Source organism: Pseudorca crassidens, chromosome 3 (assembly GCF_039906515.1).
Source record: "Pseudorca crassidens isolate mPseCra1 chromosome 3, mPseCra1.hap1, whole genome shotgun sequence".
Lineage (NCBI taxonomy): Eukaryota > Metazoa > Chordata > Mammalia > Artiodactyla > Delphinidae > Pseudorca > Pseudorca crassidens.
Genome location: NC_090298.1, coordinates 101,631,950 through 101,649,090, shown reverse-complemented (window position 1 = coordinate 101,649,090; position 17,141 = coordinate 101,631,950). Strand labels below are relative to the sequence as shown.

The 17,141-nt window shown below is 41.7% G+C and overlaps 1 protein-coding gene across 1 annotated transcript in view; it reads right to left on the bottom strand.

Moving 5' to 3' along the window:
* The window catches only part of PRDM6 (PR/SET domain 6), a 100,900-nt gene that overhangs the window by 29,128 nt on the left and 54,631 nt on the right, over positions 1–17,141 (bottom strand). Inside the window, exon 4 of the mRNA XM_067730096.1 lies at positions 2,539–2,666. Within this exon, the coding sequence (XP_067586197.1) occupies positions 2,539–2,666 (128 nt within the window). The remainder of the gene's footprint in view (positions 1–2,538; positions 2,667–17,141) is intronic.

The window sequence follows — 17,141 nt, the reverse complement described above, 5'->3', positions numbered from 1 at the left end:
TTCTCAATATTTTACTTGCAGCTGCAAAAATTTCATTTATCTTGTTATTTTCCTTACTTGCTGCCATTCTGTCTCACGAGGGCACTGCTAGCTAAGCAGAGTGTTTTCTCCCAACATTCTATGAATATCTGACAAAAACTCCAGCCAGCTGTCCGGACCTCACTCCCCTTCCTCCCTCCGCACCTCCAAGAGCTGTGCATTTTATTAATTCTTTCCACTGCTACATAAAAAAATCAAAATTGGAGCCGGGCTATAAATCACTGGCATCTCCTAACTTGAGAAAAATTGAGTCGACTTTGTACTTCACCCTTGTAACATTTCATCTCTCGGTTTGGCTTCCCTTAATATAAACACAGCGCCCGGCAAATGAATGTGCTAAAACCAAATGACACACTTTGCCGCTGAAAGAGCAGAACTGTTTTCGAGCAATGGGTGGTCTTTGGAGGCACAGAGTAGGCCGAAAGGGGGAAAAAAATGTGTAAGCGTACACCGTTCTTTACAAGCGGGCAGAGCTTCCAAAACTCGCAGAAATCTCTGCATGTTGAAGCACATCAAAGGGATTTTTCCCTTTTCAGATAATATTTCCTTTGCTGACATGTATTTAGTATTGTGGTTGGATGACTCATAAAGATAGCTTCATGGCGTCCCAACGCAGCTGAAGCAGAACACACGCCAACAAACATTATTGTCAGCCTCAAAATAAAAACAAAACGTTCAGCTAAGGGTCAATCAATCAAGGGTTCTTTGAAGAAAATTCCATTTAGATATTACAAATCATAACAGAATGAATCTAAACCAGCTGACTTTTTGTGAAGAGGACATTCATGTACAATAAAAATTAGGCTAGCTCTTCGGGGTCCAACTTTTCTATTTTCTTACTCTTGGACGTGGTCACTGGTGACGGATGCCAGTTTTTAAATTGTGTTTTTGTAGTTCATTTTATAAAGATCTGAAGTAATCGAAAACAGATCGGCAGAGAGAACTTGATGTGTAAGTGCCATCAGGAAAGGGAGCAATAAAACCCACTTAACATTGACAGAAAGGTAATGACTTGCTCATACCCACCTTCCTCGTAGGGGTTTCTTATTTTCCCAAAGTCAGAATTTGCCTCAAGAGCTCCCTGGGTGCCCATGACAGAACCAGCCAATCTATCTCTTGCCAAATGGAGAAGCACAACCTTTACTAATTTTCTAGCTCCGAGTTTTATAAAAACTTCATGACAGAGATGCAGCTGCAGGGAAGGTGGGTGAGGCCCATATACAGACTGTAACCAGATCCCGTCGTACACAAGTTCGTTTAAACCCTTATGTAATGAAAGATAACTGCCTAGGAAACCAAGGCAGTGAGTCACATGCTGCCCAAATATGTTCCTTTTGAATTTGGAGGCCTTTGGAGAGCAAGCCAGATTTGTGCAGCCTTTAACCTATAAGGGGAATAAAGCTTTTTTTTTTTTTAAGTCTTCATTTAAAAAAAAAAAAATGAGAATGAAAATAAATCGTCATAGGCAGGACTCCAAGTTGCCGAGCAAGGGCTCTTCTGCTTTGATGTGTCTGTGGTGCCTGGTAAAGCTAAACAGTTGCTTCTGATCCGAAAGGGAACACGGCTGTTTATAACTGAGGTCATATATTTACAGGGCACATGTTTTCGAGGGATTCTGAGAAAAGAAGGCTTAGTGGCAGGGCTTTTTTCCTATGGGATCTGTCTTTGCCTTTTTGTCTCCACTCCAGCTTTTCGCATTAAATGGAAATGCCTGACCAACAGGTGCACTGGGCAGGTGTGGCTTAGGCTCTGGGAATCCACCCTGCTTCTATGCCCCTACCCCACCCCAGGCCTCCCTATGAGACTCTGGGCAATGGGGGTGGCTCACCTCATCTTTGTTACCCTTTGGGCTTTGCCCAAACATCTCAGGAGACCAGGGCCTTCTTTCCGGAACTACCTCATCCCCTGAAACGTACTCTGAATTGTCGCAGGACCAAAGCCAAACGCTTTGGCACCTTTCAAGGGATCAGAAGAGGTTGCTCTGACTCAGCCAAGGCTGCCGAGCATAACCGTTTTAGAAAAGCAGCTTTGGGAGTGTTGAGAGTTCTTGATTTCCCATGCCTTTGTACAAATCAAACTGTTCTCCCTAGGAGACAGCCAGACCGCAGGGGACTGAAGGCAAGCGACCTGGGGCTGAATCTCTAAACTCCTGTTTACGTGTGGACACGTCTGCTCTGGGGGAAATCACTCCGAGTCAGTGAGTTCGCCGGGCTCACTCAGGCCATTATGAAAGTTCAGGTGATGATGTGGAAGTAACTTTATCACATGCAGTGAGTGAAAAAAGGCCTTCTCCTAACATCTTTCTTCCCGAATTCTCAATAAATTACTGTTAGGAGAACTAAGGAGATATCACGAACCTAGCAAAAAAAATTCCTGCCAGTCCTTGCAGAGTTCTTCAGGACTCTGCAGGATTTTTTCAAAACTAGCAGCAAGCCTGAATTTATATATGCAAGGCAAAGGGCTTCGGCTTTGTAAGCGGTAAATCAAGGTATACTTTACCTGTACTGAACTACTGTTAGATTCTGTTCTCCGCAGTGCCTTGCACATCGGATATACCTCATCCAGCTCGACTTACTAGGTTCCCCACCATCAATAAAGTGCTGTAGTGTCCCATCTTGGTCATATATCTAGAGAAGAGGTCAGAAGGTCAAGTAGTTAGAACGAATCATCAGCAATCATTTTCCCTGCTTCCCTTGGTGTCTTTATGTGTCGGCTGCAGCAATTTATTGCCCGTAGGTTTGCTAGTGCTTATGAATGCTTGTGGAAACTCAACTGGAATAACAGAAGAAAAACATTTTCTGGTGATGCAAGTTAATCACGTTTTTCTTATCGAGCCAATCTTCCCTTTATTAAATACATTTGTGGCATCTCAAGGATGTGAGTGACCATGTTTCCCAAAGAATATTTAACCTCTTTTGACAGGCTACTCTTAAGTAATGAGCTGCTGGGTAAACAAAGCAAGCTGAGAGGCGAGGCCACGCTGACATGGCTGGAACATCCACACGAGAGGCCCTCCTCTCAAACACATAACTGCTCGAAGGCATTCGGGAGGCAGGGACCGTCTGCTTAACAAGCTGGGTGACACCTAGCAGAGGTTGGAGCATTATGGAGCTGTATCACACTGATAAAGCAGACTCTGATTCAGATGAAATAAACGGACTCTCACCTCGCAGAAGATGTAGGACTTCAGCTGTCAGGACCTGAAACTATTAGGAGAGGAGTCATGAAAAAAGAGAGACCCTCACAAAGGGAAAGAAAAAATAATAATAACTGTTTCCTATGGATTTTTAATGTCTTAACTAAGGTTGCTCTAATAATTATTGCCTTAGGCCACCTCAAGCAGATTTTCTTTCAAGCACCTTCAAGGAAATGAAATCTGCTTCAAACCAGGCAATAAGCGTGGGACAAAAAGTCTTCTGCGAAACAACTGGCCAGCCTAGGACACGCGGAGTCAGTGCTGACAGCAGAGACAATCGGCTCTCACTTCCAGAAACCAGGTCAGCCCTGGGTACCTTGAAGGCTGTGGTATCTAGAGGAGTGGGAGATCCGGGGTTATATATGTACAGCAATCCTCAAAGGTCATCCTCAGCCTTAGGGGCAGCCAGGAAGCAAGGGGTACAGTTCTCAGAAGGACCATGGCAAAACTGGACCTTTTCAAATAAAATCAGCAGTAAGATTCTGTTCCCCAGAGCATCCTGAGAAAATATTTTTTACCTTTGCTAATCAGCCTTTCCACTTTTCCTTTCCAAATAGACACAGAGATAAGTCTCACAGAGAGCCTCACTGGTTACATTTCGGCCCTAAAATTAGTAGGGTCATTCATATTAATTTAGCTCAGTATTTCTATTCTGGAGGTCAAAGGGCTTAGTGATGACAGTTCTTTTTATCATCACCAGTCATTTTAAAATAGCTGATTTTTTTCTTTTTTTGGCTTTTCTTGAACTCATTTGTCTTCACCCCCAATCTTTCCACTAACCCCCAGAAACAGAAGAGAGACACCAATCCAACCAATACAATTGTTGGAGAAGTTATAACTGGGTAGCAGGCCAGAGTGATTACAGCTGATAATCAATGTAGCCTGAGAAGAATGAAGAGATTCCTGGATGATATTATATTTAAGATTAATGATTTTAAATTCCTAGCTCGGGGATGATGGCAGAGAACGGAAACATTTCATGCAGTGGATACATCTGCTCTTCGAGCAACCTAATGACAGATTTCATATTTAGGTTAGGTTATTACACTGTACTTATTTTGTTGTTGTTGTCTTTGTTTTCGTTTTAGGAAACTGGTTCAAAGGCTCAAAGTCTCAACCCTGAGTCTGCTGTTGACAACCCGTGCAACACTGAACACAGCCATCAGTTCTCTGAATGCCACTGTTTATCTATAATGGAGCCCAAAACGTTGATGATCCAGCCCCCTGCCCTGTCCTTCCCCCATGAACAAACCACCCATGACAGCTGCTAGTGAAAATAATGACACATTTGTAGAAGCGCAGTTCTCCTTTGTGCTTGTAGCTAATGTCCTCAACAGCAAGTAAAACTCTCTAACGTTTATATGTAGTTGTGGGTGTTGCCTTGAGCGTTAGCTCATTTGAACACCAGACACTAGCCAGTCAGTCTTGAAAATGAGTATAAAAAAGTGTTTCCTTCTTTATCCATTCATGTATATGTATAGCTGATTCACTTTGTTATGAAGCAGAAACTGACACACCATTGTAAACAATTATACTCCAATAAAGATGTTAAAAAAAAAAAAAGTGTTTCCTCCCACACTGTTTCAACAATAGTCTCCTTAAACTAAGTATATTGTGATTACAGGAATCCTACAATTTTTGCCTACCTGGTGAAACTCCTCTCGCCTTGAGGAAAGTAGATGGCTATTTGTCAGGCTTTCCCCAAATATCACACAATGAGCGCACAGCACGAGGTTGAGCCTCCCTGGCTTCAGCCTGATACCGACATCACACGATTTCACATGAAACTGATGAAAATCCCATGTACCTAGTTGGATCGCACAAGTGTGCATCCAGTCAGAGGTGAGGAAGCTCATTCAACCTTGACACTGTTCTTTCCCTCAACCCCCCAGAGCCCAGCTATCACCAGATCCAGCTGAATCTGCCTCCTAAACATCTCTCCTTCTCCACCATCACCATCCTGCCCAAACCAGTTTCCTCTCTTGCCTGAAGGAAGACAAAAGTCCCTTAACTGATCTTCCTGCACCTTCTTCAGGCCCTTCCAACCTAGTCTCTAAAGTACAGCCAGAGTGATCTTTCAAAACACGAATCTGATGATATGCTTTTCAACCCCCCCCAAAATAAAAACTTCATAAATGTCATAAAATGTCCAGTCATAACAACATATATTCACAGCATGTGAAATTTCGTCATGGGGGCCCATCACGCTAATACGGGCAGCACCTCCAACCTACGTTATTTAGGGAGGTGGGTGGAAAACACGTGCCTTTGCAGTTGGCTCAAGACCATCCTGGAGCGCTTTCTGGCTTCTGCTGGTAGGAGTTAACATTTAAACTGTGTTTCTTGAAAGTGAAACAATGGGCCAGAAGGCAGTGATGCCTATTTCTGTTCATTTTCCTAAAAGAAGTAGAATAAAATTGGGAAAACCAAGATACCCACATGTGCACGCCAAAGAGGAACTAAAGACGACTTCTCAGAAAAGCTCTGGGTCCTAATTTGAGTATTATTATTACTCTCCATCATTAGCTCAAGTTTGCTTCCATCTAAGAGCTTAGTTAAAAAAAATTTTTTTAAAGAGGGCGATAAAATTCTGCGTGTATCTGAACTATACAAGGACACTGTCCCTGTATCCAGACGGGCTGACATTATTCCTTCTAGGAGAGAAGGAACCATGAGTGGGGAAATGTTTCAGCAGATTTCGGTCTAGAGCAGCTGCAACAATTTCAAGGTCGGGAAGTTGTTCTTGGAAGCCACATTAACATCTACATTTGTGTGACGCTAAAATGTAATTTTAAGCTAGATACCTAATAGGTCTAAAAAATTTAAGGAATCTAAGGAGATGTATTAATGCCAAGACCAAGAGTTATTTTGTTTTCATTACCTTTCAAAAGATTTAAAATAAGCAGAAAAATATCAAAAATCATGCATAAAGTGTTTAGACAATCTCCTCAGGACTGATGAAAATGTCAAAAAGGTCAGAAATTGTATTCATTCAAATGGTGAGAATGAAGAGTTAAATTTAGATTAGGAAAAAAATTCCTTGAAAGAACCCTTGAATCAAGCATAGTTTTTCTGGAAACTGTGTACTTTATTCTGAAAGAATATGAACCACCAAAGTTTTAATATTTGCTCTGTTTTTTCTAAAGAAGCTGAACAAGTGACCCTCTGGAGGTAGGGGAAACACATGTAAAGAAACACACAGGACACTTGGTAGGAAAAGGGTTAAATTTTGTAATGGAAACCCCTCAAAGCTGTAGAAAGTATATTCATTTTACAAAGTTAGTCCTAGCATTGCTGAAAGGGAATATAAAATGGCACAGTCACACTGGAGAACATTTTGGCAACATTTTGGCAACAAAATAAAGTTGACAATGCATATTTCCTGTGACTCAGCAATTTCACTTCTAGGAAATTATTCCAGTGAAACTCTGATACGTGTGCCTAAGTAGATGAGTTCAAGGGCATTCACTGTAGCACAGCTTATAACAGTAAATAATTATAAATAAGAGAAATATCCATCATCAGAAGAATAAATTCATTGTGGTTTATTTATTCAACAAAAAAGTACAAAACACTTAAAATGAATGAACTAGATCTGTTTGCATTAAGATCTAGTTGATATAAACATCAAAAACATAATGTTGATTGAGAAAATCAGGTTGCAGATTAAAGTATATGATATCATTTGTCAACATTTCAAAATATACAAAATAACACCCAATAGTATCTTTTATGAGTGTATATTGTAATATACATATAGCAATATGCCTATCTATATGTATCTATACATATAGTACAATTCTGAACAGACACACAGGAAGGATTCACGATAACTTCATCAGAGTCATGGCTTTGGAAACAAGGGGATGGAAGGAAAACAAAGGGAACTCACATGTATCTGAAATGCTTCATTTATCTTAAAAAAAAAAAAGATTCTGAAGCAAATATGGCAAAGTGTTAACACTCACTTTTTTGGTGGCTTGTATATGGCATTTATATATTATACTTTGGACTTTTCTGATTTTTTTTTTAAATCAAAGAGAGAAAAATAAATGAAAAGAAAGCCTAGCCATTTATTTCTCTGTACTTCAATTTTTGCATGTGTTGTTAAAATAGAGAAGCCTACTATCTTACCCAAGGTTAAAAACTGTATCTGTGTTATCTTCCTGGGAAACTCTTGGTAATATGTATCACTACATTATCAGCCACTGATTTCCTTCCTGATTGTTTTGTTGCTATTTTAAAACCACTGGTTTTGGTCTGTACTTTTTCTTTTATCCTGTATCAGTGGGAGTAGAAAGATAAGTAAGGGGGAGAGCTCATTCTTACCTTTTTAAGGAACTTTTTATAGTTTTCAACCCAATATTTACTGAAATACCACACATGTGGTTGAGATAATGATCACACAAATTGTCGCTCATTATAAACCACGCATAGATTAACTGAAAACCACCATGTGAAAGGTATTTCATGCAATCCTGAAGATCAGGAAACTGCATTCTCTCCTACGATCTTATTTTCCTAGAACAAGAATCTATTTTACATGAGAACAACACGAGTAAAAACTGCACCAGTGTTGTGTCCTAAAAACACTGGTCGTGAGTGGCTTGTCCACAACTTTGTCATTTATGAATGCTGCCAATTAACATTAACAATAATAATAATCATAGAAACAATGTAAGCCAGTGACTGACTTGGGCCCATTTTAACATAATAGCAAGAAAACCATCTTCTGAATGATAAGAATTTGTGTATATTGGTGGCTCTGAGCAATCTGTTTCTCTAAAGCAAGATTTGCAAACTGGTGGCCCTCCGGCTGAATTCACGTAATTGACCAATTTTGTTTTCTCTCCGGTGTTTTAAAATTTTGGAAATTTTATCTAATTTCTAATTTTTCTTGAGAAAAAAAATCAGAAGATGGGTCCCCAATCTCTGGCACTAATCCACGGAAACATCCAAGGCCCCTTCAATGTGGCCTCTTTAGATTAGCCATGGGCTTTTCTCACTCCCCATACTCCCTACTACTCCCTATCCTTAAGTGTTCCTTACTTCACTCATTTACTTAGCTGCTTGGCCTCATAAAGCATTTAAGTTGGTAATTCCAGCTGTAAAGGAATTATTGCTACCCCGTGAAAATCAGTCTGCTACCGCTGGGGGCACTTTCAAGAAAACCTGTTTGAACTGATAGCCTGGAAACACTGCAAACATTGATCACTTGGGTGCTGCACAGAAGCCATCATCTGACCAAGATCCAAGCATCTGTGCTGTAGTTCTCCAGGGAGTGGGAGTGCAGAGAAGAGAGTTCATTTCTTTGATTTTTACCAGAAGAGGATTTCAATAATCTTTTTAAGCAAGGGGTCCGTTTTAATTCAAAGAAGTCATAAATGTAATTACACTATAAAAACAGATAAAAGTTGCTGTGGTCTACTATAATAACAGATAAAAAGCAAGTCCACCAGGAAGCACCCCACCAGCTCAGCGAACCTCACCTTTGCTGTCTGCCACAGTCACTGGGACATCACCAAGGGCCCACAGAGAAGCAGGGACCCTGTTTGAAAAATCACAGGCAGAGCACTTCCTCCACTAGATAGGCTTCAGTCAACAACTCTGCTAGACAGCTGAGTACCCTGGCTAAGTTTAGAGGCCAGGGAAATGAGATTTGGAAGAAATCTCAGAGATGGCCTGTTCTAACCTGATCAGTTTGCAGTCAGCCCTTGGTTCTCGCGCAAGTTCCGCATCCGCGTATTCAGCCAATCGCGGAGGGCGCACAGACATGAGGGCAGAGGGCCGAATGCACCATGCTGGCTTATACAGGGCAGCGGTCCCCAACCTTTCTGGCACCGGGACCAGTTTCCTAGAAGACAATTTTTCCACGGACCGGGGTAGGGGGTGGGAATGGTTTCGGGATGATTCAAGAGCATTACGTTTATTGTGCACTTTATTTCTATTATTATTACACTGTAATATATAATGAAATAATTATACAACTCACCATAACTACTCAGTCACATGCAGAATCAGTGGGAGCCCTGAGATTGTTTTCACTGATAAAGTTTTGATATGAGTCTGCAAGCAATTGATTTATAATGGTCTCTGTGCAGTCAAACCTCTCTGCTAATGATAATCTATATTTGCAGCCGCTCCCCAGCGCCCAGCCTCAGCTCCACAGATCATCAGGCATTAGATTCTCATAAGGAGCACACAACCTAGATTCCTCACATATGCGCAGTTCACAGTAGGGTTTGCGCTCCTGTGAGAATCTAATGCCAACACTGATCTGACAGGAGGCAGAGCTCACGCGGTAATGCGAGCGATGGGGAGCAGCTGTAAATACAGATGAAGCTTCGCTCGCTCACCCGCCACTGGCCTCCTGCTGTGCGGCCCGGTTCCTAACAGGCCACTGACCAGTGCCGGTCCGTGGCCCAGGGGTTGGGGACCCCTGATATAGGGGACTTGAGCATCCACAGAATGGGGTATCCATGGTGGGTCCTGGAACTGATCCCCTACAGATACCAAGGGACGACTATATACCTAAGGAAAAGGGGTCTCCAAAAGTTAGTGACTTAGACAAACTGAGACTCTAGTCAATGGCAGAATGAGGCCTCCTCACAACTCATTTAATCCTACAGATATTCTAAAGAGAGCCACGGACCTTAAACAAAAGGAACTTGAATTATAACTTAAACATTAATCTGCTCCTCCCAGAACTGGGATCTCTGAATTTTGGCATGGAAAAAAGGAAAAAGAAAATGTCCAAAGGTTTTATTTGAAAGTATTAGCCAATTTTCAGAGAGTAGGGAGACATCTCAGGCTCCCTCTCCTACGATTCCACACCGTGGCATGTCCCCGTGCCTAGGCCCAAGCAGCAGCATTTGGTCATGTGCTGAAACACCAGTCTCCTTCAGTTTTCCCCCAAAATTTGAGGTGAGGGTGCATATTTTACGTCCAAACATCTAACACAAGGCCTAACACGTTGGCAAAATTCAAAACATGCTGAAGTGAACTGAATTGAATTCTCACAATAATTCTATAGCTTCTTAAAGATCTCAGATTTTATTCAAAGCTTGAGAAGAAACGCCACTAAATGCAATTAAAACTCCATTCTAAGCACTAACAACCAGGGCTTTTTAAAGAAAATATTACATCCTTTTTGAACCTAACTTCTTTCAATTCTATGAAATGCAAAGGTGGTTTTCATATGATGATTAAAATGTAATAAACAATTACCGTAGAAAAGGGTCAAGAAGAGTTCTTGGGGAGGTTTCCAGTTTAAACCTAAGAGCCCAGCACTGTTTTAAGTCCCTTCACAGCACATGGAAGATCCAGGGAAGAACAGATACAAAGAGGGTTTCTCAGATCTCCTCCACCTATTCTCTACACACCACCTTTAGACGACCCCATCTTTCTGTAAAATTCAGAAAATAAGGGCTTCAATAATCAAGTGTATTAGTAATTTGAGAAACTGAATTGAAAACTATACTGTTTGGCAAGATGGATAAAAATGTTTTACTGTGAGATTCCTTTGTATCAGAAGATAGAGGTGCAATATTTTGTTATACAACTATTTACACAAAAGAATAATTCTTGACTGTTTGGACTGAAAAGTTAAAAAAACACAATACCTTTGTTGCTCAATAAAAGATTTTAGTTTTAATAGTATGGTTGGGGCTTCCCTGGTGGCACAGTGGTTGGGAGTCCGCCTGCCAATGCAGGGGACGCGGGTTCGTGCCCCGATCCGGGAGGATCCCACATGCCGCGGAGCGGCTGGGCCCGTGAGCCATGGCCGCTGAGCCTGCGCGTCCGGAGCCTGTGCTCCGCAACAGGAGAGGCCACAGCAGTGAGAGGCCCGCGTACCACAAAAAAAAAAAAAAAAATAGTATGGTTGTCAGAGGAGACTTTCTAAAGTATTACCAATGAAAACATGCAATAGGAGCCACCCCAGTCAGGAGGAACTGGAGAGGGTAGAGGGCAGAGGTGAAGAAAACGCGCGTGGGTGTCAGCTCCAATGTGTGTGAGTTACAATCATAGATTCACCTTGGATGGCCAAGTGACTTTGGGCAGTTACTTAACCTCTTGAGGAAGCTGAGACCTTCTTGGAAAAAAAGGGTGCTAATGACAGTCCCAGTCAAAGGGCTGATATGAAAATCAAATGAGCTAGTATATGTAAAGGACTTAAATCAGCGCTGGGCACATGGTAGGAGTCCAGAAAGCATTAGCTATCCTTAGGCCATCACTATAATTAGATGGGAAATGTCAGCCTGGACTTCATCTACTAACCTGCTCATGGACACTGACCACAAGATAATACATGTGGCATTTGCAAACTCATTATTGCTAAGATTACAAGACCGGAACATTACAAGCTCATTGAGGGCAGGAATGCATTTTAAATATTTTAAGATTTTAACCATGGGTACCTTACACAAAGCTTTGTACATAACAGGAAATCAACTTTTGTTCAAAGAGAGAGAAGGAAAAATTGGGAATAACATAAAGGGGGTGTAGGAATAAACCAGTCGTTCTAGTTTATGTTTTTGCCCCCCCCCCAATGAGTCTATCCAAAAATAAAAAAATATAAAAAATGCTGGATGAATGTGAATACTATCTAGAAAACAGTAAGGAAACATTTCGTCAGTTCTACATTTTCCATTTCTTAAAGTTAACACAGTGTTACAAACATGTAATCCAAAAGACACAGACACCCACCACACCTTTAAGAGCATTCCTGGAGTATCTCTGTAACTAACAGGTTGTTACAAGCATTTTAATTAATTGTGGCTTCAGCCCTCTTACTGAACATTCCCTACCATGCAGCTGCTTGACCTCTGAAGACACTGACATTTCTGGCCAGAGAAGGCTCCAACTCACAGTGCCTCATGTCTACATGAGCACTGAGCATGGTCAAGGTAGGTGAGCTGTCTGTGCAGTCAAATGTACCTGGAGGAGGAGCAGGGGACATTTGTGGATGGCAGCCTTGAGCATCAGATCAACAGGGAGCACTGTCAGCCATGGTTTCCGGGCACTGCTTCCCAATCTAGAGAGGAAGACAGCAAGAACCACACCACTGTGGTCTCCTAAAAGCTCTACTTGTAAACTTTCAACTCAAGCTAAGTCAAACCTTGAGAAGAGAGACCACAAAACAATACTTTAGAAATGAGTTAAGCAGGAATTCCCTGGCGGGCCAGTGGTTAGGACTCTGTGTTTTCACTGCTGAGGGTATGGGTCTGATCCCTGGTCAGGGAACTAAGATCCTGCAAGCTGTGTGGCTCCACCAAAAAAAAAAATGAGTGAAGCATCTGCCTCCACCTTAACACAAAGAAAGAACAGCAGCTAATAACCAGGTCATACACATTTGAGAGGGATTTTAGTTTATAAAATACTTTCCCAAGCTTAATTGATCCTTACAACTGACCTAGAAGGTAGGCTGGAACACTTATTCCATTTTACAGATCAGAAACTTTGGGCTGAGAAGGGTGAAATGACTTGCCCACAGTCATAGAGTGGGTCTGTGAGTGTGACAAGGATGAAACCCTCCTGAATCATGGGCCACCATGTGACTGTTGTTTTTATCACATCCCATTTGTCTTATCAGGGAGAACTAGCCGAGCTTTTTCATTAAAAGCACCTGAAACTCTTCAAAGGAAGGAATGAGGGCCATGAAAATGTCCATAATGATTAATAATGTCATTATCAAATTCCTATTTTCAGAGCAAACGTCAATTTAGTGAGAATTACTTAATCTGTTAGTCAAATTTACACAAAGCAACCATGCAATGGACAAAGCCACCACTCCCCCACTCTGTAAAACCCACTCTCCTTCCACTGGCAATGTGTCATAATGACCAGGACCACCAAAAAAATGGCCAAAGCATAAGTCTGTGGATGAAGATGCATATTCTAAAATGAAAGTTTCTTCATTAAAGCAAATACTCCTTACTGTGGCCAGATTTATTTGTGTTCAGTTTTTCCACTTTTTTCTCAAATATATGATACTATACATGTTTTTTCATTTCAAAAATTCCTCCATTAGAATTAACTTATTTTGTTGTTATTTTTCATAAGAAAACTCTTCCCTCTCATTTTGGTTTGGAGTATTTTGGAATATCTGGAATGCCAAGGTTTTGAGTTGAGGTTTCAAAGGTCAAGAAATGAGTAATGGTTATATACACCGTTGCCGTATTTTCAGTAATGCTGATATAAAGCTATATACTGTACTTTGTCAATTCACATTCATCAAGTTCCAGAAATATTAGAAAATCATTAGAGGTTTATGTTGACTTTGCAGATAATACTAACACATAAGTCAAGACTGAAATATGGTAATCAGAAAAACAGTTGAAAAGTGTCAATAAACCATAAAACACCGGTGGGGGTATCCGTGAAGCCTGCCTCAGAGAGCCAGGCGTGGGAAGAGATGAGATGGGTGTTTTGGTCACACTGTGGGGTAGCAGCTGTTAGGCTGCAGGCTGGCAGAGGAGCGTGGGTGACTGAGGATCGGGAGCTCCCGAGAGCCTCTGAGCGTTTGGTGAATCCCTTTATCTCCGAGGATGGCGGTGGTCACCCATACAAAGCCTGCCATCCATCAATCCAGATTCTTCTTCAGACATCCTCTCTCTGTTGATCAGAGGGAAGACGTTGGGGATCAGGCTTGCATTATCAGGACTTTGTCTGTGATCCGAACAAGCCACTGAACCTTTAACTTTTCACTTGGCAGAAGCATATATGCTGGAAAAGTCCTGACAGTTCATTCATTTTGCTCCATCCTGGAGCCCGCTGATGTCTGACTGGGGAGACCCACCCTCTTTGATGTTGTCCTCTTTTGAGAGTGCCCTGCTGTGAAAAAAGTTTTATCCATCCAAATTAAAGAGAAATATTTCTGCATCCAGCTGTTAGCTGTGACACGTTTGCCATTTTTCAGGGCACTGGCTTGGTGCCATCCGCAGGCTCGGCTGCAAACCTATCTTTTCCCCTCTCCTCTGTCACAGCAATAATACCCACAGTGCACAACTGTCTCCAGTATCCATACAACACCTACACTGAAAAGGAAAATACCGCTAATCCTATATTGCTAAGAACAGCCTTGGAAATATTTTCATGCAGCAATTTATCTTTCATTTCTTTCCTTTTTTTTCTTTTTTTTTGTATCAGCACTAATGTTTTTCACAAACTGTAAAATCTTTGATGTAAGCCACCCATTTAAAGACTGCTTTTACTCTTTTTTAAAAAAAATCCAGTTTTAATTAAAGTAACCAGCAAGAAGTCCTGACCAAATGAAATGAATTTGAATCCTGTGAAAACTTGTTTCATATGTACTGGGTCCACACTTAAAAATGGACATTTGCTCAGTGGAGAGAGCTCTGTGTAAATGAAGAAAAACTCTCATGAAAGCTTGAATAAACATTCAGATCTAAGTAATCAAGAAAGCCTGTATCTTCTCATATTTGTTAAATGCCACTGGGGCTTATATAGACTGCTGCCATGAACTGTATGTATTATAAGCAAAGGGCAGCTCACAGTATTACCACGTTTTTCTGTATCTACTGAGATGAACGAGCGAAACACCACAGCTTCCAGCTACCCTCCCATTCTGGCCCTTCTTGATCTTCTCTCTCATTTTCACTTTTGCTGAGGTGGAAAGGGATCCGTGGAACCAGATCTCAGCACTGAGCATCAGAGAGTCCTGCCTTATGACTAATCTCAGACTCTGACTAGTGAACACGCACAGCTACTCTCCATCCTTTCTCAAATCAGTGAGAGGTGGGTTTTGAAAAAAATAAACAACAACGTGCTCCTTGTGAGAAAGCATCAATTTTGGAAAATTAAACCACAGGGAGATTTGAATGAACATACTCCTACAGTTGGAAAAACAAAGCCTTAGTTTTCTACCAAATAGGAAAGGGGACCATTATTTTGTTAAAATAATCCTAGAAATATTACCAGTGTGAACTGCTGGGATTTGCACATCATCTATGATAGTGTACCAAATAGTTCTACACTTGAAAGCCACAAAAGAACACAGTAAAGTGAGTGCATTGTGGTAAGCACTTGAATTCTCCATATGGCTCATGCACTGTATCTTATGGGGTATTATTTAACCCTTACTGTAGTGGAAATTACTGGTTTATAAATTCCACGGGGTATGATACTATACAGACCTTTAGACCTTGATAAAAATGATAAGCGATTTTATACTTCAGCATGGTAGCTATGATTTCCAAGAAGCAGCCCGGACCAAAGCCTAGGTGCAAACTGCTATGTTAGTGATAATATTAAAAAACTTACAAGGTACTAAGTGGGGAATGTTTGCAAAGAGAATGTCCCTAAAAAATCAGAGCGAGGCTACTTCCATGTATGTGTAGACACATACACACCATGCCCTAGAGGTCACCCTTCTTTTTTTAGTAAGAACTTTCTGAAGACACAGAACGTTTGTTCCAATGAAATCATGGTTTCCTATGGTTTTACTTCTTTTCAAAGTAGTCTACAGCTTTATTTCTTCACTGCAATGTGTCACTCTCTAAATTATTATGTTTTCTCAAGTCTACGACATTCTTTTCCTAACCACACCAATAAAGTGTGATTGTCAGACACGCTTTATTAAGGGGAAGGTGACCATCTGTCAAGCGTAGAAAACCTATTTTCAGATCTTAAATAATCTAGGAGACATTCCTTACGTCAAGTTGGGACAGTACCAAGCGTGCCCTCAATTCCCAATTTACACCATCATGCCCTGGATCACAGGAGAATGGAAGGAACAAAATAAATCCTAGATTCAGGGTGCTCAAGAAAGTGAGAGTGTGGAGGCTAAAGCAGGCCTAAACCGGTGGTCTCAAGGGAGAGCCCCCTGAGCTTGCTGTCCTCCCAAGATAACTGCTTACAGGCAAAACCGAGTGAAATTCTAAGTTTGTCCTGGAGCAAGAAACATGGGAGAGGGATGAAATTTGGCTTCTCAGAACCATTCTTCTTGAAGGAAGGTTTGCACAGTTGTGCAGAGGACTGAATGAACACATTGGTTTGCCATAGATCTCCTCCCCATCAAGATCCAGGAGATGAGGCAGCAAGGACAGAAGGTCATGGCAGTAATGGTGAGCCCTGAATGGAGACTTCTGACTTCCCAGACAGCATTCTTTCAACAAACATTTAGAAAGCAGCTACTACGTGCCAGCCACCGTGCTTAGTGCAGGGCATTAAAAACTTAAGCCCCGGTCCCTACCCTCAAGCAATTAACAGTTCAATAGGAGAGACACACACTTAAATCAGAAGACATTTATTCTGGCATGACGATCTGTAGATTTTCCCATCCAATCTTTGAACATTTGTCTAGAATGGGGTTCCTAGGTGTAGGAAGGGTAATCCATTACAATTCTGTAAAAAGGACATCAGGACTTAAAGAGTTAAAGCTAGCTATTTAAACAAATTGTAGACTGTGAAGGCAGCATTAAACAAACATTTAATTAAAATCTGCCAGACTATAACCTCAATGAGGGCAAAGATAAAATGTCTTGTTTGCTATAGTTTCCCTAACGGTTAACAGAGAGCTCAGCATACTGTAGTGCTTGGTGTTCAATAAATGTCTGTTGGTTAGTTGGTTTAGTGGGTGGATGGGTGGATGAGTGGATGGGTGGATGGGAGGGTGGATGGGTGGATGGGAGGGTGGATGAGTGGATGGGTGGATGGGTGGATGGGAGGGTGGATGGGTGGATTGGTGGGTGGGTGGGTGGGTGGATGGGTGGATGGGAGGGTGGATGGGTGGGTGGGTGGGTGGGAGGGTGGATGGGTGGGTGGATGGGTGGGTGGGAGGGTGGATGGGTGGGTGGGTGGATGAGTGGGTGGGTGGATGGGTGGGTGGGAGGGTGGATGGGAGGGTGGGTGGGTGGGAGGGTGGAAGGGTGGGTGGGTGGGTGGA